At 42.8% G+C, this 27,744-nt stretch overlaps 1 protein-coding gene across 2 annotated transcripts in view; it reads left to right on the top strand.

Moving 5' to 3' along the window:
• Positions 1 to 9,731: 9,731 nt before the first annotated feature.
• The window catches only part of LOC118001906 (plasminogen-like), a 38,921-nt gene continuing 20,908 nt past the window's right edge, over positions 9,732 to 27,744 (top strand). For both annotated transcript variants that reach the window (XM_034992092.1, XM_034992093.1), the window contains exons 1-9: positions 9,732 to 9,865; positions 14,205 to 14,340; positions 15,620 to 15,726; positions 18,922 to 19,036; positions 20,786 to 20,925; positions 22,871 to 22,991; positions 24,611 to 24,729; positions 26,110 to 26,272; positions 26,985 to 27,130. In XM_034992092.1, coding sequence (XP_034847983.1) covers positions 9,817 to 9,865; positions 14,205 to 14,340; positions 15,620 to 15,726; positions 18,922 to 19,036; positions 20,786 to 20,925; positions 22,871 to 22,991; positions 24,611 to 24,729; positions 26,110 to 26,272; positions 26,985 to 27,130 — 1,096 coding nt within the window. In that variant the 5' untranslated portion in view covers positions 9,732 to 9,816. The remainder of the gene's footprint in view (positions 9,866 to 14,204; positions 14,341 to 15,619; positions 15,727 to 18,921; positions 19,037 to 20,785; positions 20,926 to 22,870; positions 22,992 to 24,610; positions 24,730 to 26,109; positions 26,273 to 26,984; positions 27,131 to 27,744) is intronic.

The raw sequence follows: 27,744 nt of genomic DNA, 5'->3' as shown, positions 1-27,744 counted from the left end.
TCCTTGGCTTTGCCTCATGGCTAGGCCTTCGGGGATGGTCATAGAATTCAGCAAATGCAGTAGGGGCTCCATAAATGCTTATTCTGGGCGCTGTGCTCGATGGCTGTGTGATGATGAGCAGCTGGAGGCTTTCTGCTGCGGGGAGGTGGAAGGGTCTGGCTACGGCACTCAAGGCCCTGTCAGTCCCTGCCCCATCCAGCCTCACTAGCGGTGTGACACCGGGCCGCTTGGGAACCTCTCCTCATTTCTTTGTCAGCAAAATGCAAATGATAGTAACAGTCCCTCCTTCTTAGGGTCAGAATGAAGAGTAAATGAAATACCGTTTGTAGAGTGTTTAGGACAGAGCCAGGACTCGTTGTTGTTAGTATCCTTGTTGTTACCACTGCTGTTCCTTCTTCCCCCAAATACATTGTGATGCAGGAATTAAAAGCAGTCACTTGAGACCCACCTACTTGGGTGGGAACCTGGCTCTGCCAATTTCCACCGGCCTAAGGCTGGGCAAGTGAGTTTCAATGCCCTGATCTGCAAAATGGCAATAATTATAATAGAGAAGAATATGGTGATCATTTCATGATGTGGGGTCATACTGTATTTAATTCACAGAGTTGTTTGTGCCCAGTGCGGAGTGGACAAGTCTGCAGTAAGTGGTAGCTACTAGTAAAATAAATGTTTTTAAAGGATATGTTTAGACCAGCCACCAATGCTTCATTGTCCCCTGAGGTAATACTAACCTCTTTGTCTTATTTCACTTTTCCAGCTATTCGCTTAGCAGAAGGTTAATTGTTAGCAAACTGCCAGTGTCCCAACTCTGTGATAGGAAGGTCGGCGACTGTCTATAACACTTTTTCTGCGTCCTCAGTCATTTCTGAAGAAGGGTCTCAAGGACTCTCGGTGGTGATCACTGTGGATTATGGCCTGGACAGGTGGAAAGGCTTCTCAGAGAAACCAAATGCAGGAACCTTTTAGCACTTAGAGCTATTCAGATATGGCACTTGGCCTTGTAAAATTGGTCAAATAAAACTGAACAGTGTTTGCAATCATCTGGCACTCCTTGGTGACAGGGAAGGATTCTGGAAAGAACTGGGCTAGAGACGCCTGATGGGAGGACTGCCGTGAGATACTGGTTAGCGATCCCTTATGTATATATATCCTTTCAAGACAATATCCATACAAGTTACTGAATTGGAATGCCAACGTAGCAGATTTCTTTTTCTCTCTGGCCACCCTTAGGGACTCAGGAAGCCAGGTTGGAGTGACTCAGAAAAGGGTTAAAAATCCAGGGAACTACTTTTTGATGCATGCTCTAAGACTAAGCACCAGAGAAACTATTCTTTTATGAAGGTCAGATGAGCCTACAAAGGGAAGGACCCTAATTCCTTTTCTCCACACATGATAACCTTTTCTTTTTCGAGGAACCCAGAACTCCCCACGTTCGTAGCGTGCCCTACCTTAAGTCACGGCCTTGAGGTGGAAACTCACGGTATTTAGCAAACACCCTCCCCAATCATCTGACCCCAATCTAATTTTCCACCCTTATCGTCCCTCCCGCCAGGGCTTGCTGTGCAGATAGATGCCTTCAAGGGCCAGGCCGATAAATGAGTCCTGAGGAGAGCCAAAGACAACATAGTCATTAGCAAACTAAATCATTGTCACTCCTGCCAACCACACAAAACCAAATTTACTGTCACTTTCCTCTGAGCTGCTTCCACTCCCCCAACCCAGATTCAATCAGAGCAGCTCAGGCAGGCCCAGGAGATGTTTCCAGCAGGGATGAAGGTGCCGGAAACCAGATAACTGACCTGCCCACTGGGCGAGGGCACCCATGAAGATGTGATCAAAAGAGGCTATGCCACATCCTCTTGAGAGGTGAGAGGGGTCGCAGGCTCCAGAGTCCAGACCACATCTCTGGGCGGCCAGCCCTGGGGTTCCTCTCCGCGAACCTCCTCATGGACTGGCTCAAGACTTCTGACCTCCTCTCATCTCCTGCCTCGGCCTGCCCCTTCATGCTCCTTCTCCTCTGGGAAGGAACTAGGACCCTGAAGGGGCTCACTCTGCTTCCTGTGGCGGAGACAGCAAACTCCCCGCCACCAGGTCAGGATTCTCCCTCTGCTGGCGCTTGGCTCCCAGCCTCTTCTGGTACTTCCAGTCAGCGCCCTCTGCTCTGGCCTCCTCATTACCCACTTGCTCTCCCGTCAGCCCTGCAATGAGGCCTTCGCCCCAAGGCTCCCTCCAGCTCCCACGCTGCATCTTCCCCCACAATTCATCATGGCCCCAGTTCCTGAAAGAGCTGTCTGCACGTCGTTTCCATTTTATCTGCCACCAATGCTTCAGCTGTGGCCTAGCTTCTGCTCCCACCACTCTGATGACCCCCTCATTGCTAAGCTCAATGAACGTTTTTCAGTCCTTATCTTTATAAAGGGACATTTAGGTTGGGTAGGAATTGGAGCTCCCACAGCACTGAGGAAGAGAATTTGGGTGTCCTCCAACGGATTTACAACTGGGACTTGAATACAAATGGGGAGCCGGGAGACCCTCCTACCCTGTCCTCACCTCCTTCCCTGTCCTCACCGATTGACCTGGGGACAGAGGAGCTCCCTGAGAGAAAAATACCGGGACATCTACACTCTAGTGCCTGTTGAAGTTCAAGGATATAAAGGGGTGACCAATTTGTGGGAAATCACTCAGGCTGCCTGAGAGAGAATGTACCATAAAGGGGGAAAGGACCTTATACCAGAGGTCTACCCCAACACCATGATGTCAGGTTGGAGGGACTTTTGACAAGACAGAATCAGGGGCTAATGCCAGAAGTCCATTCCAACCCTGAACAGTGCCAAAAAGCACATACTTCAGTATGCTTTGTGAAAGGATTCATGTTTATGATAATTAAAGATTGCAACACTTTGGATCCCCCAAGAAACTTTGTGTTGTTATAACCCTGACTTAATGTAATGGGTGTGGGGTGTTCTCTTCTTAATGAGCAAAAGCCTCCCTTTCTGCGTGCAATGACAGATTGGAACTTCTTCCCTGTGGGTCACTCACAGTAAACAAGCCCGTTTACCTAACAAAGACACAATGATATTGGGTGTTTTGACATCACTTAGCAGGGGGTGGGTGAGAACAAAGCCCTAGCTCTATCTTCAGTAGAAGCAGATGTGCCTGAAGCTATTTGGGCAAACTGTAAGAATTTGATCTGTGTCTAGGTGGGAGAGGGAAGAGTTTTAGCAAGGCACTTTTGATAAGCTATAGAAAGAGCTAAATTAGGCAACACCAGTAAATAGATCCAGATTGACAATGAAACCAACAAAGCTCAAGCTGCAGGGTCCCATACTTCTGTGGGCCCCTGCAGCAAATGGTGTTTTCCAAGATGGTGGCAACAGGACTGCCCATCACATGCGCTCTTCTTACAGTGTGAGGTGGACACTTTTCCCATTGACAGGTAGGGTCTATGTGTTCCCCCCTTGAGTCTGGGCAGGCCTGCGACCATGGTGGTGGTGACGCATGTGACTTTCCAAGCTAGGTCCTAAAGGAGATAAAACTTCTGCCTGATTCTCTTGGAAACCAGCTGCCACACAGCCGGGAAGCCCAGGATACATGGAAAAGCTACAGGTGCTCTGGCCCGTAGTCCCAGCTAAGGTCCCAGTGACAGGCAGGATGCACTAGGAGACATGGGAGTGAGGACACCGTTGAGATGGCCCTAGCCACCTTCTGACTGCAGTGTCGGGACGACCCCAAGTGAGAGGACCCCCTGGCTGAGCCCAGTCAACTTACATAACTATAAGAGATGACAAAATAATTGCTGTTATTGTCAGTTGCCATGTTTGGGGGTGATTCATTCCACAGCAATAAATAATTTTAGCAGGCCCCTAGAAGGCTCTGGAAGGGCCCTAGCAATGTATTCATGTGATCCTACGCTTTTGTAGAATTCGCAAAAGTAAGCTATTTTAGCCACAATTGGTTAAAATTTCTATCTCTTTCCACCCTAACTTCCCCTCCGTCTCTTCAAGTTAAATGGCATTAGAGTGGCTGTGGGCATTTTTGGGATTCAGCTAAGACAAACTTAGTTGGGGCTTATTTAACTTGGGCTCAGTGTGGTGTATTTGTGTGCTATGGAGTCACTTCTGTGTATGTTAGTACTGGCTGTCCCCGTGTAAATGGCTTCCAGAATATTCCAAACAACCACTGTGCTGGTTTGGTGGTGCAACAGGAATGTGCAGGACATGGATTGTTTCAGGACAATGTGCTATATGATATGCAGATGTGAAATGCAAAGCTAGAAGAGCGTCTGTGGGAATTATTCCAAATCTTACAGCTCACACCTAAAAATAGTTCAACAGAGGCTTTCCTAAATTTGACTGTCATCCTGAAAATTTATCTTTTATTATTAATAATAAGCTATGGAAGCTGAAACTTTTACAGTCTATCAATAATAAAATGTAAGGGAGAGAATGAATTATTTTTCTATTCTCTCATAGAATCTGATGTCCTAAAACCATTACTGTGTGAGGATTCAATCAAAATATACACAGGGAGGGCGCCTGGGTGGCTCAGTTGGTTAAGCGACTGCCTTCGGCTTGGGTCATGATCCTGGAGTCCCTGGATCGAGTCCCGCATCGGGCTCCCTGCTCGGCGAGGAGCCTGCTTCTCCCTCTAACCCTCCCCCCTCTCATGTACTCTCTCTCTCATTCTCGCTCTCTCAAATAAATAAATAAATAAATAAATCTTTAAAAAGAAAGCAGAATGGAAGGGATTTTGTGACTGTACATGTAAATTTACATTTACATGTAAATGTAAAAAAGCATTTACATCATCCTGAGTCCTCTTAAATATATACATATATATCTCCAAATATGTACACATATATCCAAATATATACATACATAACCAAATATGTATGCACGGGTATCCAAATATGTACACGTATAGCCAAATACAAAAACGTACATACAAATACATACATATGTATACCAATATATCAACATACATACTAATATATATGTATATGCATAAATAGATATTTTTACTTTTTATTTTGAAATGATTATAAACAATAAGAAATTACAAAAGTAATGCTAAGAGGTTTGGTATCCCCATTACCCAGCTCCCAGCTCCTCCAAAGGTAATAACTTAACATAGCCAAAGTTCATTATCAATACCAGGAAACTGCTGTTGGTACAGTGTAATGAACTAGTCCACAGACCTAGCTCAGATTTCACCAGTTTTTATATATACTTATTTTTTCTTAAAATATTTTAATGTTGGGCGCCTGGGTGGCTCAGATGGTTGGGCGTCTGCCTTCGGCTCAGGTCATGATCTCAGGGTCCTGGGATCGAGTCCCGCATCGGGTTCCCTGCTCGGTGCAGAGCCTGCTTCTCCCTCGCCCTCTGCCACTCCCTCTGCTTGTGCTCTTCTGTCTATCTCTCTGTCAAATAAATAAATAAAATCTTTAAAAAAAAAAATTTTTAATGTTTTCTACAGGTCCTGTTCCTTTCAAGTACTATGAAAAAAAAGGCTTTTATGAGGATTAGCTTAGACAATAATGAATTTTAAGGATAGAAAGACGATCTGGTTTCTTTGTTTGATCTGTAGTGAATCTGGACCTCAGAGCAGAAAGGACGCTTGCCTGAATCTCTGGGGAATCCTAGTGCTGACTCAGTGGGGGCTGGTAAATTATCTGAGAGTGACTATCTTCTTCTCTGTTAATATTTTCTTAAGCAGATAACAAATCTAATGAGGAGGTATCCAATAAAGACTAATTTGTTTTTCAAAAATGAATAAGCATCTTGATTTCCGCAAGCACAATTCAATTAAGAAAATATCACCTTGCTGAACACTGAATTAGTGAGGTCTTACTTAGACAGTATGCCCGGACAGGTTACATTTTAACCCCTGTGCTAACTGAGTAGCCCTGCTATCTCTTTACGGGAGCTGAGAGCTGATAAGTAGCTCATTCCATAGTCCCAGAGACTAAGGAACAAAGGCTAACAAATTTGAAAGAAAAGGTCGGATACAGAAATGAAAACCACCTTCAGATTAATGAGGACAATGTTTCCGAGCTGATATGCCCTAATAAATTAACACAGTAAAAGCAGTTTGCAAATTGACCTCAAGGGCAAGGAAAAACTTGCTTAGAATCCTTGCAACCATGAAGGTAGACTTTGTTTGAACCCTTAATGGATTCATTAATTTTTGACTAGTTTCATTTTGAAATACATGGTCTTATTGCAGATACTCAGAGATGGTCATGGTAAAAGGAATGAGCTGTCTTAGAATGACTGGTCCTGGAGGGGACATTCTGGGCTGGGACGAACTCTGCTGGGGTTGGAGGAAGGGGGACAGTCCGTAGGGAAAGGTGACAGATGCAAATGTTAGGCCAGCAACGTAAGGTTCACGCACTGTGAAAGCATGTCACCTGGAAAGTTGTAACCTGATCACAGCTTCTTCAGACAAGGTGGGTGCAGGTGGCACGGAGTGGGGGATCTCTGCCTCACTCTCCTGGTGAGGTGGACCTCCCGGGGTGTTCATAACTTACCTCTAAGGGACTTGCGAGGAATTTGCCATTTGAATGCCTGGAGGGAAGGTACCAATTCTTCCCTTCCTAAGGGAACCTGAGTGGATCTCGGCTGCAGGCCCCCACACTGGGCAGAGCTGAGGAAATTAGATTCATCTTCCATCTTACTTTGATGTCCTTGTGTTGGCAACAAGTGCAGCGGAAATCTTCACAAATCTTAGATGCAGAAATTTCCTGGACTTCCTTTGGGTAGAGACTGTGATATGTACCTTTTATATAAACTTAAAGGAATCCAACACATAGTAGGTGGTCAGTAAATACTTAATGAATTGAACTCAGTAAGAATACACATCTCAGAAGTTATTCAACTTGCTAATAGTGTGCAGAGATGATCTCTCTTTCTTTCTTTCCTCAGGTTTTGCCACTCTTTCAAGTGGAAAATGACTTACTTTGAATTAAGTATCCTTACAGCTTTGCACAAAACCACTGCCCAACACCCTTCTACGGTGCCAGTGTGGGATTCCTATGAACTATCTAGAATAGTCCATGGCTTCAGGCCTACCCTGTGCCTCTGGAGCTAAATCATGGAGGGCCGCGCCATAATGGAAGTCTTTATGCCCCCACTCCAGCATGCACCTGTGTGACCCATTCCTCTTTGCTCTTCCCTTACACACTGTAGTATCTGAAGGCACAATCGCCAAATTCTGCTTCATGTCTATCTGTGCTCTCATGGTACCGATATATTATGAAGGTGGTGAAGAACGTATCGTCAAAAGACCATAGCAGGGCAACCTGATTTACAAGATAACATTTGTAGAATCAAATCGTTCTAAAAGCTTCCAGAAGGAAAGGGGGCAAAAGGCATACCGCCACCACCCGAATAAAAAAATAAAACAGGAAAAGGAACATTACATGGATATAGAATTTCTGAGCACACTGTTCCTGAGATGCTTCATCCACAAGGCAGGACTAAAATATTTTCATTTTCTTTTTCTTTCCTTCTTTCTTTCTTTCTTTCTTTCTTTCTTTCTTTCTTTCTTTCTTTCTTTCTTTCTTTCTTTCTTCCTTCCTTCCTTCCTTCCTTCCTTCCTTCCTTCCTTCCTTCCTTTCTTTCTTTCTTTCTTTCTTTCTTCCTTCCTTCCTTCCTTCTTCCTTCCTTCTTTTCTTTCTTTCTTTCTTTCTTTCTCTTTCTTTCTTTTCTTTCTTTCTTTCTTTCTTTCTTTCTTTCTTTCTTTCTTTCTTTCTTTCTTCTTCCTTCCTTCCTTCCTTCCTTCCTTCCTTTCTTTCCCTTTCTTTCTTTCTTTCTTTCTTTCTTTCTTTCTTTCTTTCTTTCTTTCTTCTTCCTTCCTTCCTTCCTTCCTTTCTTTTTCTTTCTTTCTTTCTTCCTTCCTTCCTTTCTTTCTTTCTTTCTTTCTTTCTTTCTTTCTTTCTTTCTTTCTTTCTTTCTTTCTTCTTCTTCTTCTTCTTCTTCTTCTTCTTCTTCTTCTTCTTCTTCTTCTTCCTTCCTTCCTTCCTTCCTTCTTTTCTTTCTTTCTTTCTTTCTTTCTTTCTTTCTTTCTTTCTTTCTTTCTTTCTTTCTCCTTCCTTCCTTCCTTCCTTCCTTCCTTCCTTCCTTCCTTCCTTCCTTCCTTTCTTTCCCTTCCTTCCTTTCTTTCTTTCTTCCTTCCTTCCTTCCTTCCTTCCTTCCTTCCTTCCTTCCTTCCTTCCTTCCTTTCTTTCTTTCTTTCTTTCTTTCTTTCTTTCTTTCTTTCTTTCTTTCTTTCTTCTTTCTTCTTTCTTTTTTTAAAGTAAGCTCCATGACCCTGAAATTAAGACCTGAGCTGAGATCTAGAGTCGAATGCTTAACCAACTGAGCCATCAGGTGCCCCAACACTAAAATATTTTAAATGGAAATAAATGCATATGGGAATCATTACATATTAGTAAAGTCTGTTTCCCCCCCCCCAAAGAACTTTCTCAAACACATCAACATAATCCCCCTAAAAGGCATTTTGAATATTTTAAGAAAAAGAGTCTTCCCAGTTCTGACTCCTCAACTTGCTTCCACATTGTGTCCCCTTTAGTAAACCAGGCCACTTGGGGACAGGGAGGGGTGAGGGAGGCCGAAGAGTTTGAGGAGAGAAGAAAGCTAGGATAAAGTAGAAAACCAGGAAATGTGATTAACTCACACCTCTGCTCACAATAGTCTACGTTCTTGTTCTCCAACATGTTTTGTTCTTGAGAATTCTGCACAGTACTTCCATCCCAGGAAATTCTGCAGGAGGCTTGGTGCCAACCTCTACACCTCGCTAGTTAATTTATAGAAAGAAATTTCATAGCCTAGAGACAGGAGTATTTCTTGTTCTTATTTCACAAGTCAAATAGAATCCACTGAACTACTCCTAAATATTTTTGAAATCTGAAATAGTTTTAAAGCATGTACTACCTGGTGATTGCGGCCTTGAGTCAGAGGAAAAGTACAGAACCAACAATTAAACTTGAGACAGACTCTTTAAACTTGGTTTTACCCCTCTTGCTTTATTTCCTGAGGATGAGAATGTCACTCACTATGAGTTTATTTGGGGAAAAGACCAATATTTTTACAACATAATTTATAATCATGGAAAACATGTGAGTCCACTGGACATAAAGACATTTTGATAATAATAAATATTTTAACTTTCTAGTAATTTCTACATTGTTTGGTAAGATGTGGGGATGTGAATGACAAGGCCCTTCGCTTATGTTTATAATCTAAGGCCTCCATGGTCTCAACCATCGGTGGCTGAGTAACCTTGAGAAACTTACACTATCTTAGCCTGAGTGCCCTCATTAAAGTGGAAATATTAATATTGCTTGTGTTGAAGGTTGAATGAAACTATGCATACGCACCTCTCAGCACAGTGTCTGGCCTAGGCCAGTTCTCAGCAAAGGTTGGCTATTAGTGTGATTTTTCTTTCTATGTTAAGCCAGGGAAGGAGAGGACAAAGGACACAAGACCGGGTAGGAAAGATGGTGGGCTGCGGGTTGCCGGGAGAGAGGAATCAGGAGATAAGAAGGCAGCCTGGGGCAGTGGCGGGGGGCGGGGGGCGGGGGGGGGGCTGCTTTCACCACTTCCCAGCATCTATTACAGATTTGGATTTTGTAAGATCCGCCAGCCGAGGTAATGTTTGAACCCTTCAGAGCACAGTGGCAATGGGCGTCTCAGAAAATAATTAACTCCATGTGATTATCTTATTTGTGGATGTGTTTCCTCTCAGGTAAGTCAATAACATCTCGGGATTGGGACACCCAGTTTTCTGGGCAGTGCTGGCAACCCAGTCCCAAAGATGGAACATAAGGAAGTGGTCCTTCTACTTCTTTTATTTCTGAAATCAGGTAAGACAAAGGATTTTTTAAAATTTCAATTCAAATGTTTTTCCTAGCAATGTCCTAAAAATAGATCACATGATGGCTTTCTGTGCAGCTTGTTTAATTTAGCTTTTGATTCACGAGCATCCCAAGTCAAAATCTGCATGTATGATTGAAAAATTCTTTGAGGGGGCGCCTGGGTGGCTCAGTCGGTTAAGCATCTGCCTTCAGCATGGGTCATGATGCCAGGGTCCTGGGATCGAGCCCCACATCGGGCTCCCTGCTCAGCGGGAAGCCTGCTTCTCCCTCTCCCTCTGCTCCTTCTCCCTGCTTGTGCCCTCTCCCTCTCTCTCTCTCAAATAAATAAATACAATCTTTAAAAAATATATATAAACATTAAAAAAAAAAAAAGAAAAATTCTTTAAGAACTGAGCTTAATTTGCCCATGCATGCTAAAGACCAGTGGGCAGGGGAAATGATGAATGACTTTTTAAATCGACAAGATTGCTTGCCAGTGATGGTTATTGTAGTTGAAACAATAGCCTGCATAGCCAGCCGCCCAAAAAGTTCTTGGCGCCCTTGCCTGGCTCTCAGTTCCATTAACTGAGACCATTTTTGTTAATGTGTCGTATTCTCTTCACTTTCAAATGTAAGCAGTGAAATACTTCTTTGTGTTTTCTGACCAGTCTGTGGGGGTTCCCTGCCTGCTGAGGCTTGACGTGAGCCTTCCATATGTCTAGGATTTGCTCCTTATGCCTGGAGAAACCACGCGCGTCGGTTTGCCAAATGAAGTATGCATGTAGGAATTCCATAAACCTTCACATAGTGCTTGAGAGAAGCTAGGCACATTTTTATATATATGTGTGTGTGTGTCCTTAGATAATACTTGCTTATTTAGCTGATGCGGTAGGTAGGGTAGTGTATTCATCCCCATTTTACAGAGGAGGAAATCCATACTTAGGAAAATGAGGTTATTTCTCTTTTGACCAAACTCCCAAATCCAGGAAGTGAAGAAACCAGAATTTAAGCCAAGACTTTTCTAGGAGGAATTTGGTGCTCTTCTCGCTTTTCAGCTTTGTTTAAACTTCCCTTAAAATATTGTAAGCATGTCCTTATAGTTTTGTGGGTTTTTTGACAGCTTTATTGAAATATAATTCACATACAATTTACCCATTTCAAGCCTACAATGCAGTGGTTTGCAGAGTTGTGCAACCATCACCACAATACATTTTTGAACATTTCCATTACCCCAGGAAGAAATTCCACATCCCTTAGCTGTCACCCCCAAACCCCCTCCCCCCACCTCCATCTCTGCCTAGCTCCTGGCAATCACCAATCTACTTTCTGTCTCTGATTTGCCTCTTTTGGACATTTCTTCTAAATGGAATCATACACGATGCTGGTAGTTCTTCCCATAAACAATGTATGGATACTTAAAATTCAATTTATGAATTGCCAGATAAAATTTTGTAAGCTGTACTTTAAATTAGAGTTAAATGTGTTTGAAGTCAGTGGAGCCATTTAAAGAAATACCAAAGAAAATACAGAGCAGAAGATTGCACAGAGATTTCTGTGGGAAATGGTAGTGTGTAGGGGTGTAGGTATGCGTATTCTATGTTAGCCTATGGGCAACGGGATTGGAACGCCAGGAGCTGACTCAGTGGCTCGCACCAAGATGGGAGAGCAAACTCTTCTGCAATAGGATTAACATAGGTTTTCGCCAACCTTGTGGGGAGACTTTCATAAGCTCTTTTGAAAGGAAGGCATTTACTCTCTGTTTCTGTGGATGCGTTTCATCTTTCCATGGCACAAACGTGACTGGGGAGAGGAAAAAAACTATCCTTTTACAGCTGTTCTTCATGGTTTCATAAACCACTAAGTCTTTTTTTTTTTTTTCAAACACATGAGCATGGGTGTAAATATACACACCACAGTGATAAAAAATAAACCCACATTATTAATGTAATACATATGTTTCGGAGCAACATACATCTACATTTGGCCTCGAATACAAAGATACTTTTCTTTTCTTTTTAAGATTTTATTTATTTATTTGAGAAAGAGAGAAAAAGAAAGCGTGAGCAGGGGAGAATTGGAGGGGGAGAAGCAGACTCCCCACTGAGCAGGGAGCCCAATGTGGGGCTCGATCCCAGGACCCCAGGATCATGACCTGAGCCAAACGTAGACGCTTAACTGACTGAGCCTCCCAGGTGCCCTAAAAATAATTTCTTACTGAAAGGGTGTGTTTAATATTTCTTGGTCAACCAATACATTGTACGACACCCCACTGCCATAGAGCCCTCAAGTTGAAGCAAAGAAAATAATGCGGGAGAACTTTTCAAGCACAAAAGAAAAAAATGTATTCTTTTTGGGAATATTTCTTTGGGACATCAGCTCCTAAGGTGGTCTCAGCAGCTTTTTGCTATGAAATATAATAACATAATCAAAGGCAACTTAATTAAAGAGTGATATAAATGGAAATTTTCTTGTCTTGTTATCATTTATACCCCAGCCTGCTCAACTTTCTAAGAACTCTCCAGAAAGTCTAATTTGAGTCTTTATAGGATACGCTTTCCAGAGTTACTGTTTGCCATGGTTTTTTTTTTTTTTTTTACTATTTTATGCATGTATGTATGTATGTATTTGACAGAGAGAGAGAGCACAAGCAGGAGAGGGGCAGAGGGAGAGGGAGATACAGGCCCCCCGCTGAGTAGGGAGCCTGATGCAGGACTCCATCCCAGGACCCCGGGATCATGACTGAGCCGAAGGCAGATGCTTAACCGACTGAGCCACCCAGGTGCCTGATCTATAGAATTTACCCAAGCATACCTCTTCTTGGAAATAAGAGTTCAAATCGGGAGAAATACAGGATGAAGGAATGGACCTGGGTCTAAAACCTCTCCTTCTCCATAATCCTTTGAAACCTTTTTCTAGTGCTTTCTGGTACCTTAAGTTTAAATTACATCAGCCAACTTCCTGTTCAAGAGCCACCTTCCAGTTTGGAGGGAGGACAAATTGGGGGAGGACAGATAGCAGAGGGAGGGGAGCATGGTCTCCAGAAGATGACTCGTCTCCGTCTTTAGAATGCATCGGCTCTGTGTCCCATGTGTTCGCAGGTGGGCAGGGAGGGCCTTTCTGAGAATGAGGGGCTGACCCCTAATGATCCTTCCTACTGGATAATTTTCATCAGTATCTAAACATGCTCCAGGATGTCTTATCTTTAAAAAAAATTCTGTGACAGCACAAGCTGTCTGGGAAGAGCTCCTTTCACAGCTAGGCTCCTGAAGACTTGTCTTCTCATGTGGGTCCACGACTTCTGGTCACTCTTCAACCCACTCAGCCTGGCTTTGGTCCCTGCCACTCCCCTGGAGGTGGTCAAGGCTGCCATGTTGCCTAATCCCATTTAGGCAAACTTTAGGCAGCTTAGCTGTCTTCATTTCATTAACCTCTTCTGGCCTCTCACCCTGGGAGAATCATTAGGGTTCCACACCAAAAACAGGGAGGCCACCATCTCCAGGCCTGGAGTAGAGCCGTCAAAGCCAGCTCGGGCACTGCCTGGGGCCTCGGAACAGAGAACACTCCTTGTAGTAGCTCTTGTGGGAACACTCTCTGCCCTAGCAAGGGGCAGAGAAACCCTCGGACAGATTCTTTGACTCCGATTTTAGCTCCCAGAAAAATCAAGGCCAGTATTTATCCCAGGCTCTGCCTTTTTTATCATTTCCTCAGAAATGCCAGAGACATTGTGGAAGAACATGATTTCTCTTATTTAATTCATAGTGAGCTGTCACCGTACGAAGCCCAGTTTAAGAATGATCTTGGATAGTAGTTGAGATTTAGTTCAGGTCTTATTTATTAAAATCATCAACTCACCAACATTTTTATATCTCGTGGTGGAACCATTCAGAGAATGTCACATCAGCCTAAGTAACAGTCACAACCACAGCTTACACTGTTGGCAATCAAGTAATGGCCTCCAAGTTGGGTTTACAGCCAGGGGTGGACAAACCAACATCAGTAATTGCCAACATGGGGGGTGCTGGTGGCCTCTTCCTGTTCCATCACGGCACGGCAATCCATAGCAAATAAACCAAATTTATTCTTATTTAAGGTTTCATGGCCATTAAAGTAGTAACAGAAGTTGTTAAAGAATCCTAATCTATCAATCTATCAATCGACTTGCTCTTTTAACATAATGCAACCTAATAGTGGAACCATTTTCCTGCCTCAACATTTTTTCCTCATGACACCTGTTCCGCTTTCCAAGAAAACAGCAAGTTTTATGTGATTGATGCACAGCAAATAGAGGATTACAAAGGCCTGATGACGGATCTTACCTGGTTATCCCACGTCCACCTTCTGTTTGCAGGTCGCGGAGACCCCCTGGATGACTATGTGAACACGCAGGGGGCTTCATTATTCAGCCTCACTAAGAAGCAGCTATCATTAGGAAGCATAGACGAATGCTCAAGGAAATGTGAGGAGGAAACAGAATTCATTTGCAGGTATTCTCTTGGCGTTGCTCACTGGTGGAAAGGTTGCCATTTGAGACACTATTATTTTGATAACGAGGAGTCTGCTCCGGGATTTATTAACGAAAACAGGATTTAAGAGGCGTGAGGCATTTCATGAGATTGGAGTTTGGAATCTGTGTTTGCTCCCTGGATTAGGAAGCCATACGAACATTTCCTTGTTAGAGTTTATTCGTGTCCCCTTTAGAAAAAATGCTCCCAAAGGATGTTATTTTTACACATGACATCACCAGCTACCGTTCTGAGCTCTAGTTTTTGACATCATCATCAGTAAATATTTAATGAGGTTCCTGTGACTGGACATGTCCCAGCCTAAGGAACAAAGAAGCAGAGATGCAGTGATCCAACATATTTGGCATATATGATCTCTATCAGTTTATGATAGATCTTTGTATAGTTGCAAGATCCAGTGCTTGCCTTTTTGTGTTTGTGGTGTTGTCACAGAAGCTGGATAAATGGAAAAATTTTTTAAAAATACATGCGAGGCGAGGTGTCGATAAGTGACATAATCAATGTGTGCTCTATAAAGATTCAGAGGAAAGAACAATTCTTAAGGGTTGAGAGGGCTGGAGAAAGCCTGGGGAGGAGGAAGCACTGAGCAGGGCTTTGAAGGGTGAGTGACAGGTACTGACAAGGCAGGAGGCATTCTGGTCCCAGGGAGCCACGTGGCCCTGTGAACAGGACCGAATGGACCACATCGGTGACAGAAGGGCTCATAGAGGAGCTGGAGCTGGAAAGACAGTCGTGGATGGCTTTGAATGCCAGACTGGATGTCCACAGCAGGACCACGGGGATGGGCAAGGTGGGGTGAGGTGAAGGGAAAGGAGATGACATGTAGAGGCTAAAGTCAAGGGGATTTTATAGGAAGGGGAAATTCTAGGAGTCCAGAAGTCACATAGACGATCTTGGAAAGGGGTTCAAAGCAATTAGAGAGTTGTTTCTTTCCAACACAAAAGCAAATATTCTAGCACATAAGTGAAGAAAGAGCAAAGTAGTTGAAATAGAGAGAACATTTGGAGGAGGAGAAGGTAAACGGAGAAGGAAACAAGAGGAACTACCTGTTGAGGTATCCTTTTCCAGCACTTCCTTGATACTAGGCCAACTTTAATGGGAAGTAACCATTCCAAACTCCTTGACCCATCAAGAGGTACAGTTATCTTTTGAGTCTCTTAATTATTAACAAAAGTTTACTTTCCTTAAATAGGGGAAATCATTTTTTGGGGGGTGGGGGTTTCCTGATTTTCTTCTGCAGGTCATTCCAATTTCACAGTAAAGAGCAACAATGTGTGACCATGGCTGAAAACAGCAAGTCTTCTATAGTCTTCAGGATGAGAGATGTGATTTTATTCGAAAAGAGAAGTGCGTACAATGTTTTCTTCTTCTTCCTTATCCTGGTCCCCTCCTTCTTCTTTTCCTCCCCACCCATCCCCCTTCTGTTCCCCTTTCTCCTCCCCTCCCCACCTCCTCTTTTATCTCTGTAGTTTATCAGACCAGAGAACCGAGGCAATATCATGCAGCAAAATTGAATTCAGACTCAGGATAAGATTTGGTCACTAATCCCATTGGTCAAGTTGAGCATATAACTTCACCTTTTAGATTTCATTTTTCTTGCTTTAAAAAGGAAGGAATTGGACTGAAAATCATGTCTACTTCTAGGGCCCGGGAAATAAGTCAATATTTTATTTTCTTTTTGAGGAGAGGGGAATCTAAGCATTCCTTATGATCTTGGCTTTTTGACTGCAGGGACCACGGTCCCTGGGCCCTAGCTTCTGGACTGAAGCCTGCGGAAATAGAAAAACTGAGGTGTCTTAAATCCTCAGTAACATTTGGATACAGACAAAATCTTTACTTTCATTTTTTAACATTTCCAATGTTTTTCGGTCATGGTCTCGATTTCCCTCAGACTCGGAAATGTGATCTTTTGGAAATGTGCAAGAGCTGCAGTTCCTTTTCCATAGTTTCCTTGAAAATTCTGGGTCAATATTCCCATTGTTTAGGATAACAGATGGCCTCGATTCCTATGGAAATTGTATGACTTTTTCGAGATGTAAAATTCCATTAAGTATGTCTGAAGATTTAAGTGAATATATGACCCTTTAAAAACAACCCTGTAGTCTGTTGTTGACTGGGACTGGGACCATTTATAGTAACAATGCGGCTCTCCAAATATTCTGTATCACGGATGTTAAAGAAACATCCTCTTTCACTCGTTCTTCACAATAACCTGCAACATCCTCTCTAGTCTCAACACAAAACTCTAAATATGTAAATATGTTTTTTTGAAGTATTTCTTTAGGTTAGGATTATTTCTATGCCTCGGTTCATCTTCTGAGGTTGAATTAGCTGTGTACCTGCCATACTCCTTTTCTTATCACTGTTTATCCCTAACTCTTGAGGTTAAAGTGCAGAGCAAACCTAAAGTTTATCTGTTGAAGTTACTCATTTTTACAAATAGTAGAGGATGAGTTATATAGGGTTACCTACTAGATTAAAAAAGGGGGGGGGGCTGGTGTGATTTTCCCGGCAAAATGCTAACATTTAAATAAATCATTTGTAAATTGTTAACCAGAAAGAAGAGGAAGGTGACCGCTAGGCTTAGTTTGAATAGTTGAATAGTTGCTTGTTTTCAAGGTGATGGAAAGGAGTAAAAGGTTATATAAACTCTGGTGGGTACATACAAACAAAAGAGAGGTAAAAAGTCAAAAGTCAGGCATTCTGCAGCTCTTGTTTCTTTACTGTAGCTCATCGACCCACTGCTAAATTACCTGCCTGGGCTTTTCTGGGAACACTCAGTGTCAGATCACACCTACATCTGCCCCTGGCCTGCACGGCCGTTGCTGCCACCAAGGTCTAAGTGGTCACTGTCACTGGTCACCGTGACCGTGGCCTGGCCAGTGACAAGCTGTGACTTCCCTGCTTGAAACTCCTCGTGCCCTTAGAATAAAATCCAGATACTTATCTGAAAGCTACTGGGGCCTGTGTTATTTAAGACTACCCCATTTGCTTGGTTCACGAGGCTTTTCTACACTGGGCTTGTGGCTGTTCCTCCCACATACCAGGCACACACCCTGCTGTCAAGGCCCCTCTTTTGTTCTCACCTCCCACATCTCAACTCAAGCATCACCTTTTTTGAAAAGCCTCCCCTCACCGCTGGGCCTCCAAAGTACCTTGAATTTACACTTTTGATCAATGTAATATGTCTACTGTAATAATCGCTCTCAGTGAAGATGCATTTGCAGTCTTTATACATAGTCTTGGGTTTAAAAGCATCTGTTTGCTATTGGTGTGTTAAAAGAACTTTCCTGAGATAACTGATCGATTAATTAAAAAACTTGGCTAAGGTGGGAAATCATGAAAGATGACACACATATACCTTCAATATTTTATATTTTCATAGAAAACGCAATTTACATTGGCACCTTTTGATGTAGAGTAGAGGTTTCTTTCTTTGAATATGGGGCTACTGAAAGCAGTTACCTGGCGCATTCCTTGCATAAACTATCCTCTAAGTACATTGCCTAGGAGAATTGGTTTCCTTCTCTTTGAAGTGGAGCAAGGTCTAGAGACATCTATTAATCTGACTGTGAAGTATCTTTATATTTTTAGGATTTCCCACCCAAAATTCTATAGCCAACCGTATGAGTGGACTACCCTCAGTGGGCTTGATAGCCTTTTAAAAAACTATTCAAGTCTTTCCAGTCCTTAAAAACATTCATCTTGGTTTTTTTTAAAGCAATTTTTTTTTCACATTCATTTCTCAGTTTAGATCATCCTTAATCAAATATAGCTGGGTAAAAAGTTTTGACGATGAAAATAGTTGACTCTTGTAAACAAAAACCCCACCTGGTGGGGACAGAATTGGGGGGCACACTGGAAGGTGACCCCACCAGCCCCAGGTGCCCACCTCACCACATGTGGGACATAGGTGGGCATCTGACCATGTGTTTTTAAAACAGCTTGGAGTCTCTTGGCTAACCAGTGAGTTGGCTAAGCGGAGGCCAGCTGAGAGGGTCTACTGTCCACATTTAAAATGTATAACTGTTTGGCAGTTTTTCATATTTAAAATACCAGGAGCCTCAAAAAAAAAAAAAAAAGTGGCTTGGATCTCTTTCTACCTCTGAAAAGTCTGCTTCCCCCACTGCCTGAAAAGCCCCTGTCCCTCTTCCCTGTCACTCTGTCCTCATGCTATTTGTTTTCTCTGTTACGTATTTCCCCGCAGGGTTACCTTGATTACTTTCTGTAACCAGCCCCCAGAGTCCACTAGAACATAAGCTCCATGATGGTAGGGACTCCATTCTAGACTCCATGTGTCTCCAGCACCCAGCACGGTACCTGGGACACTGCGGGGCTGTAACTTTGAATAAATAAATCAAAGCACCAAACGGCTCAGTGAACTGCAGCTCTTACACAGATGGGAGATGGTAAAGTCTGTCTTTTCGGAGATTGGGAAAACGGTGTCTCCTATGCGAGTCCTTTCAACATGACTGAAGAGTGCAAAGCTTCTTCGTGGTGTTTCTTGTGGAGGGCTTGCCCACTGTGTGGATCCCCCTTCAGTCTATCTTTCAGAGTGCAAGATTGGCAATGGGAAGACCTACAGGGGGACGATGTCCAAAACGAAGGATGGCGTTGCCTGTCAAAAATGGAGTGACACTTCTCCGCACAAACCTAAGTAAGACTTTCATCTCCGTATTCACCTATGATACTTAGAATGATCATCCCATTACTTACGATGTGAATAAGCAGGTACAGGGAGAGCTTTATTGATGTTGAGGTAGACCGGTTCAGTTACTTATAGCACAAAAGCAGAAAATGGTTGCTTTCCATTTGCTCTTGTGTATATCCTGTTGTGGAAGACCAAGGATGTGGAAGGATTCTTAGGAAAAAGAGCAATAAAGCCATGAATGCCAGGGGGAGTCTGAGAAAAGAGCAAAGATGATCATGTTTAGGGCTGAATGAGCCTAAGTCAAACATACCGAGTCAGAACCCTCACCACTTGCTCGCCTCAACATGGCGGAGCAAAGGAGCAACTAGAATATAAATGAAAACCAGATGATCTCGTAACTTGCCCACTAATTATTTTAGCGTCGTTCTGTTTGTGCTTCCTGCAGGATGGCATTAGGCGGCATTAACAGTAACACTTCTCACCCATGCTCAGTGACAATGCTTATCAAGTAGGAATTTACTGTCTGCTACCCCCCTCCCCCATCAAACTGCCTTTATTATACCTCTATGAGATGGGCAGATATAATATTCCCAAGACATATGGCTTATAGAGAAAAAATGATTAAACCAAATGGCCAAATCATGGAGTGTCAGGGGCTTTAGAGATAGTCTAGGCCATCTCGACCCCTGCAGAGGAGGACATTGAGGCCCTGGGAGGTGCACTTTACCAAAAACAGGTGCAGAGAAGCACAGAAACAAAATCTGCCATTTAGATTCTAAGTCTCGGGGTTCGGTCAAATTTTCATCTCTACACAGCAACTCATTTCTAGAACTGGAAGTGAGCTTAACTACCCACCCCCACACATCTGGAATCAGACAGACGGATTTCAACTTGAGATGCTACTTATTAGGTGTTTGCCCCGAGGCAAGATAATATTATGTTTGACATTGGGCCTCAATTTTCTCATCTGTAAAATAGGGATAATAAGACCTTCCCGAGAGGGGTTTTACTAAGGCTGAATGAGAGAATGTGTAGAAAGATTTCAGTATTGCCTTGTGCAGAGTTCACACAGACAGAACGGCATTAACTACAACTACTTTTTCAGGGAGAAGGGCAACTGACAAAAGCAGGTGTTTGGAAGGAATCAAGAAGTTGGCAGGCTTTTGAGGCCTTTGTATTTCTAGTGACTGTGCATAAAAACACTTCGGCTCTACTTCTAAGACTCGGCTGTCAATATAGTGATAATGGTAATATTAGCTACTGTATGGAAACAGCCTACCAGTAGAGAATCGGAAATCAGACAACGGAGCTGAAATGCATGAACCCCATGGGAATAGCCTCTCATTCTGCCTTCCTAATAACATACTGATTTTTAAAATACATTTGACCCTTGAACAACACGGGATTAGGGCCACTGACCCCCTGTGCAGTTGAAAATCCATGTATAATTTTTGACTCCTCCAAAACTTAACTGCTAATAGCGTACTGTTGACTGGCAGCCTTCCCGAGAGCATAACCGGTCCAATGAACACGTATTTTGTATGTTTCGTGTATTATGTGCTGTATTCTTAGAATAAAGTAAGCTAGAGAAAAGACAATGTTCCTAAGAAAATCACAGGGAAGAGAAAAAAAAACATTATAGCACTGTACCGTATTTACTGAAAAAAATCCACCTATAAATGGAGCCATGCAGCTCCAGCCCATGCTGTTCAAGGGTCCACTGGATAGTGAGGGATTCTTTTCCGCCCTGCACAGATACACGCCCCAGAAGCACCCCCTGCAGGGACTGGAGGAGAACTACTGCAGGAACCCAGACAACGACGAGAAAGGGCCCTGGTGCTACACCACAGACCCTGACCAGAGGTTCGACTACTGCAACATTCCCGAGTGTGAAGGTCAGGCATGCCTCTAGAAAATGCTTTCACATCTGCCCTTTATCTGTAATTTGCTGCAAAGGATTCCCTTACAGGGATTTAATTAAAAACCAACTAGTGTCATGTTTGACAAAATCGAGTAAGGTATGTACCTCTTGGGAAGACCAAAAATTTGCTCAGACCCCCCCTCCTTTTTGAGCTTAATTATTTAATTAAAATGTTACGTCGATATGTACAAATAATCAAGCTAGATGTAAATTCTAGATACAACTTCTTATGCTTAAAGCTCTTACAGGGCATAAAGCCAAAAAACAGACCTGTAATTAAATAGTTAAAATGAAACCACAGAATCAGGGCACACAGGTGGGGAACCTGCTTGGGACTATTCTCTCCCTCTGCCCTCCTGCCCCACTCTCTCTCTTTCTTTCTCTCTGTCCCAAATAAATGAAGTCTTTTTTTTTTTAAATGAAACCACAAAAATAAAATCCTAATAAATGTATTAATTTAATGTGGTAGACTTTGTTGTTTCATCAAAGCTAAACAATGAACCAGTTTTTAAACAAGCAACCCATTGTCTTCATGGAAAAACCAATTTAATAGTGTACCTCAAGACTAAATGCTAGGGGCGCCTGAGTGACTCAGTCATTAAGCGTCTGCCTTCGGCTCAGGTCATGATCCCAGGGTCCTGGGATCGAGCCTCGCATTGGGCTCCCTGCTCAGCAGGAAGCCTGCTTCTCCCTCTCCAACTCCCCCTGCTTGTGTTCCCTCTCTCACTGTCTCTCTCTCTCTCTCTCTCTTTGTCAAATAAATAAATAAAATATTTTTTAAAAAAAGTAAATGCTAAAAAAGTTTAAGACCTCCTATTGAAAAAATTTTCTTTGTTCCCTATTTTCTGCTACATTTATTGGTGGAAAAGGGGAATGGATGAGGGCAGAATTTGTGCAACAATGTGGATAGCTTTTGCACCATGCGACAGCTCAGGTCTCCTGTCTGTTTCAACCGCGGAGATGCTTTATTGGTATGCAATGTTGTGAGGTCATCTGGTCTTTAATCCACACAAAAGCATCAGTTTTATATCAAGTCCCCCTTGGTTTTCCTTATTAGTACCTAAAAAAATGAAAATCATTTATTACTCTGCTGCACCATGTTATTTCAATAATTCCAAACCAAAGTTGCAGTTTTTAAATAATGTAAGAAAGCAAAAAACAACCAGGCATCCTTCTCAGTACAGGGGTCCCCCATTATCCGCAAGGAACACCTTCCAAGACCCCCTGTGAATGACAGTACAGAACCCTTTAGATACTATGGTTTCTTTTCCCTGTATGTGCATACAACAAAGTTTAATTTACAAATTAGGCATAGAAAGAGATTAACAACAATAACTGAGGGTAAAGGAGAACAATCATGACAATGTACTATAATGGAACTTATGTGAATGTGGTCTCCCCACCTCCATGTCTTATTGGACTATATTCTCCCTTCTTTCTCTTGTGACGATATGACATGATAAAATGCCTGTGTGTTGAGATGAAGTGAGGGGAATGTCATGGGACATTTAATTAACATTGGGGACATTAATAAACATTGGCTTACCAATGTTTAAAAATCCTAATAGAGAACTTACAGATTTCTGAGACTATATGCACCTTCTCCCCCAACCCCCTCCCACCCACCAAGGGCCAATGCATCCCAGGTTGAGGACGGGGCATTATGGAATTTCTGGATGCTGTCATGACTATAAGAGAGGGTATTGACCAAAATACACTGATTTTACCATTTGAAGAGGGAACAACATTTTAGATTGTATTAGAAGAGTCTTTATAGCCAATTTGGTTCCCAAACGATTGTTGGAAAGGACAAATGAGTAAGTAGCAGGTGGTATTTGAGACATTTCTAGGTTTACACTTTTGTAATTCATCCATTTCCGTTTTTCTTCCTTCTTCTCTTCCTTCTCTATTCTGTGCAGATGAATGCATGCATTGCAGTGGGGAAAATTATGCGGGCAAAATTTCCAAGACCAAATCTGGACTCGAGTGCCAAGCCTGGAACTCTCAAACCCCACATGCTCATGGATATATTCCTTCCAAGTAAGTCTCGCTGGGAAAGAAATGAGATGTTTACAACTCTGCGGCTCTACGGGGTGTTTCATGTGATTTAGATATTTTCGAATTCCTCAGGAAGCGAAGGCATCTGAAGTTTTGAATTTCAAAATTTGTATCTTCCCACATGACTGCAAGTGAGGTATACATTCTGGCTCCTCAAAACGTGGCCCATGGAGGAGGGATACCATCTGAGAGTTTGTTAGAAATGCAGATTCTCTGAGCCTCCAAATCTGAATTTGCATTATAACCAGATTCCTGGCTGATCCGTGTGCACATTAAATTTTGAGAAATAAGGATACATCTCACTTCTCTATTTTCTGAATATTTCCCTCTTCTCTTTATTCCTTTCTTTTTCCTTTACACTGATGAGATTCAAGGCTTTCTAATGTGTGATCTACAGATGGGCTCTAGGGATTTTGTGAATCCCCCAACGTTTTATGGATATTTGTATCAGTGCATTCTTCTAGGGTGAGGATTCCTAACTTCCACCAGAGCTTCAAAGGGGACCATGAATTATAGTAGGAATCAGAATCCATGATCTAGAAAGCAAGGATGATTCCTAGAGTAGGTCTTATGGGGCACATTAATTGTACTGGAAAATGCCTCCCTCTCTGCAGCTGCTTCTCTTCTGTCTCTCTATTCTACGACAACTACAGAACCATAATGGGGCTTATAAAACTTGTAAGAAATGGGACCAAGCCACAGATTTCACTGTGAAAAACAGCTCCGCTGAATTTCTGTACCTCCCATACTATATAGCTAGCTTACAACACAGCTTTGCCATTTCCCTTCAAAGAAGAAGCATAGTAAGGACCTCAAGGCCCAGACTGGGTAGATTCACTTTCCAGAGACTAGAAGAGGTTTGCTCAAGCCACTGCTGGTTGCGCTCTCCATCCCGACTGAGTATCAGAGAAAGCCACAGGCCTGCCGTGCATGTCACACTCTTAGTCACTGGGTCCCTGCTGAGCTCCCTGCTGAGCTCCCTGCTGCACTATTTGGCCAGGTGCTCACAGGTGCATAATTGTGCCTCCCAGTTTAGAATGAATGAGCCCTGGGTATTATATAAGACTAATGAATCCCTGAACTCTACCTCTGAAACTAATAATACACTATGTTAATTAATTGAATTTAAATTTAAAAAAATTAAGAAAAATTATCCCTCTCAGTTTTTCTAAGCTTGAAGGCTAGCAGGGCCGGAACCTGGCAGACAAGAAGGGCCATTCCTTTAAGTTATGAAGATGCCAACTTCTTGACCGTACTGTGTATTAGATGACAATCCCTGGTCAGTGGGTACTTTGTGTTGTAAAAATGCTATCATTTGCTGCTAAGTAACTGGAGTTTGCTTCCACTAATTTTCCAGATGGCCAAAATGATAAAGTTCTGTGATTTTTTGCACATGTAAACTGTTAAACAGCCCTCAGGCTATTGAGCTAATCTTTCTAATGAGACTGTTATCTCTTTGAGGACAGCCTGCATCCAGTCATTTCCTTGGATGCCTGACTGTGCCTCCCACACAGCAGGTGCTCAATAATTGCTCATTTGAAGAGATTCTCGGCCATAAATGTAGATGTTCAGTGCTATTAAAATCCTTCTTGCCCGTTCAGATTTCCAAACAAGAACTTGAAGATGAATTATTGCCGCAACCCCGATGGAGAGCCCCGCCCGTGGTGTTTCACCATGGATCTCAACAAACGCTGGGAATTCTGTGACATCCCGCGCTGCAGTAAGTATAGTGCAAACCCAGGGCTCGGCGATCCTCGCCTGTTCTGCCCTTGGAATAAAAACAAACAAACAGACAAACAAACAACAACAAAAACCCAAAACACAAACAAATAAAAACTTTGTATCAGTGCTTGAGTGCTGTGCCTAAAACATGCCCTCCAAGTCCTGAGGGATGTAATTTCTCTTCTAAAACAATTTATTGTTTACTCTAGGTAATTGAGCAGAGCTTCTACTGACTATGTTTTTGTTGCTGTTTTTCCTACCTCTTCGGAGTACAGTTGAATGTAGGTTTGGGGGAAGTATCTCTTTCTTTTTTTTTTAAAGATTTTATTTATTTATCTGAGACAGAGAGAATGAGAGAGACAGAGAGCACATGAGAGGGGGGAGGGTCAGAGGGAGAAGCATACCCCCTGCCAAGCAGGGAGCCTGATGCGGGACTCGATCCCGGGACTCCAGGATCACGACCTGAGCCAAAGGCAGTCGCTTAACCAACTGAGCCCCCCAGGCGCCCTGGGGGAAGTATCTCTTAAATCCTACTTTTCTCTAGCGCTAAAGGGCAACAGACCCATGTTTTCTGGTACGCGGACTTCAGGATCAGAGTTCCTTGTAACTGATGCTTTATAAACAAAGAGATTTCTCTGGATGTGCAGTTTTTCAGTGAGCCAAACTTGTGAGAAAGCAGCAGGAGAATAGCGTTAAGGGGAGACTTGGAAGGAATGACTCAGAAGGAACAATTTTATATTTTCCTTCTGTGAGAATTTGTAGCAAAGGACTAAACATTTAGATGAGAGCAGGCATCAAAAGGTAAAAAAGATGCAGGAGACCCTGATGGTGGCTTCCTGTTCTTTGACCTGACAATCATCTTTTGGGACTCTGAAGGTTATCTGGTACTATCCTTTATGAATATCAAATTTTCTTTCTGTCATCTTTTTTTTCTCTCAAGAATTTCTTGATTTCTGTATGCCTACGCTTTTCCTTGGAGATAATTTTTGCCTATTTTCAGTGGACTCTGTTGTTTGGCTTTATGGAATGCTGGGTGGCACCCAGTTAGGTTTCCTCAGAGAATCACTGACTCATCACAAAGGGAGTCATATCATTGGTATATGTGATCCTGACCATGTATGATGAACTGAGCAGAGAAAAAAATAGAAAGAAGCATCTGCACCCAAGGTCTTATCTTGGGAGGAGTTCCTCATAAGATGATCTCATAAACATAGATTCTACCAAGTCAACTTCTTTTGAAAATGGTAGACAATTTTCAAGTGCCAGGTTCTAAGAGAGGATGAGCAGAAGATGTTCCCTGCATCCATTCCCCTATAACATCTGTCTGTGCACTCTTAATTGTAAAAATATTCATTGTAATGTATTACCCCCATTCAAGCAACACCACCACCCCCTTCTGGCCCAAAGTATCAGTGTCTGAAGGGCAAAGGGGAGAACTACCGGGGGAAGGTGTCCGTCACTGTTTCTGGACATACTTGTCAACGCTGGAGAGAACAGACCCCTCACAAGCACAACAGGACCCCGGAAAACTTCCCTTGCAAGTAAGTCTGCCTCTGGTCCCAATCCCTGTCTGCTGAGAGGAATGTGAAATCCCACTGACGTGGTCTTGGTTTTGTTCCTGGAAGAACCTACGCTAAAATATTCTACAATGAAAACTGGCCAAGCCATCAGCAAGGGAAGTGAAATTTTGCACTGATTTTCCTCTAACAATTGTTCTCAAAGGGGCTCCCCAGACCAGCAGCATTGGCACCAGCAGAATTTGTTAGAAATGCAAATTCTTGGGCCCTGTCCAGATCTACTAAATCAGAAACTCGGGAGTGGGCCCCAGTAATACGTTCTGAGAAGCCCTCCACTAAATGCACAGTGAGGTTTGAGAACACTTAAACTCTATGGCTGTAACACTTAAATCCCATGGCTCTGATGTGTCCTTCTTGAGGCAGGAACTGTGTGGAAAATACCCACTGTGTTTCCAGCATTGACCGTAGCGCCTAGCACATAGCAAAAGACCGATTTTGTTTGACTATCTGCAGTCAAGACATATATTCCCACCATTTACCAGGGAGCAGCATCAGTGCCATAATTCTGTGGACCCTGTGGAATCCAGCTCTGCTTCGGTTTCTACCTGTCATTTGGTTTGTTTAAATCTGGAGAATTAGCTGGGTACATCCCCAATGTTACCATTAATAAGCATGCGTACACCATTATTCATTTAGCCTTTTTGGAAAGCCGAACTCACTAGCGCATCTTTTTCAGAGATTTGGATGAAAACTACTGTCGCAACCCTGATGGAGAGTCAGCTCCATGGTGCTATACGACCAACAGTGAGGTGAGGTGGGAACACTGCAATATTCCGTCCTGCGAGTCCTCTCCATTAACCTCGGAAGCTTTGGACGCCCCTGGTAAGGAAGGGCAGTGAGAGCCGACCAAGGGCCCCAGTGTGCTCTGTGCTTCTCCACTCAGGTGGAATCACAATACGCAGTAGCTTTGCTTATAGTTTAATTCTGTTCTGGTCAGAGGACGTGCTCTGTGATTTCAATTCTGTGAATTTGTTGAGGCTTGTTTTAAGGTTCAGAACATGGTTCAGAATATTGGAAGAGTGTAGCCCTGCTGGTGTTGGGTAGAGTGTCCTATAAAGGCCAAGTAGGACAAGTGGGTTAGTATTGTTTAGCTCTTCTGAATCCTTACTCTTTTTATTTTATTTTTTTTGTCTCTGTTCCACGCATTACTGAGAGCTGAACAGTGACATCTCCAACTTCAGCTGTTGATTTGTCCATATCTTTTTGGTCTTTGCTTTATCTATTCTTGAACTCTCTGTTGGGCATAGAGACATTTAGGATTGTTATGACTTCTTGAAGAAATGACGACTTTATCATTAGGTAATGTGTTTGGAATACTTCCTGCTCTGGTCTACTTTTACTGATAGGAATACAGCCCTTGCAACTCTATGTTCACTTGTGTTTGTAGGAGATCTTTTTTTTGGTCAGCCTTTTAATCGAGATGTTTAACATTTACA

Source organism: Mirounga leonina, unplaced genomic scaffold, assembly GCF_011800145.1.
Source record: "Mirounga leonina isolate KUSES-001 unplaced genomic scaffold, KU_Mleo_1.0 Mir_55, whole genome shotgun sequence".
Lineage (NCBI taxonomy): Eukaryota > Metazoa > Chordata > Mammalia > Carnivora > Phocidae > Mirounga > Mirounga leonina.
The sequence above is the reverse complement of the archived record's forward strand: the minus strand, read 5'-3'. Positions and strand labels throughout refer to the sequence as shown.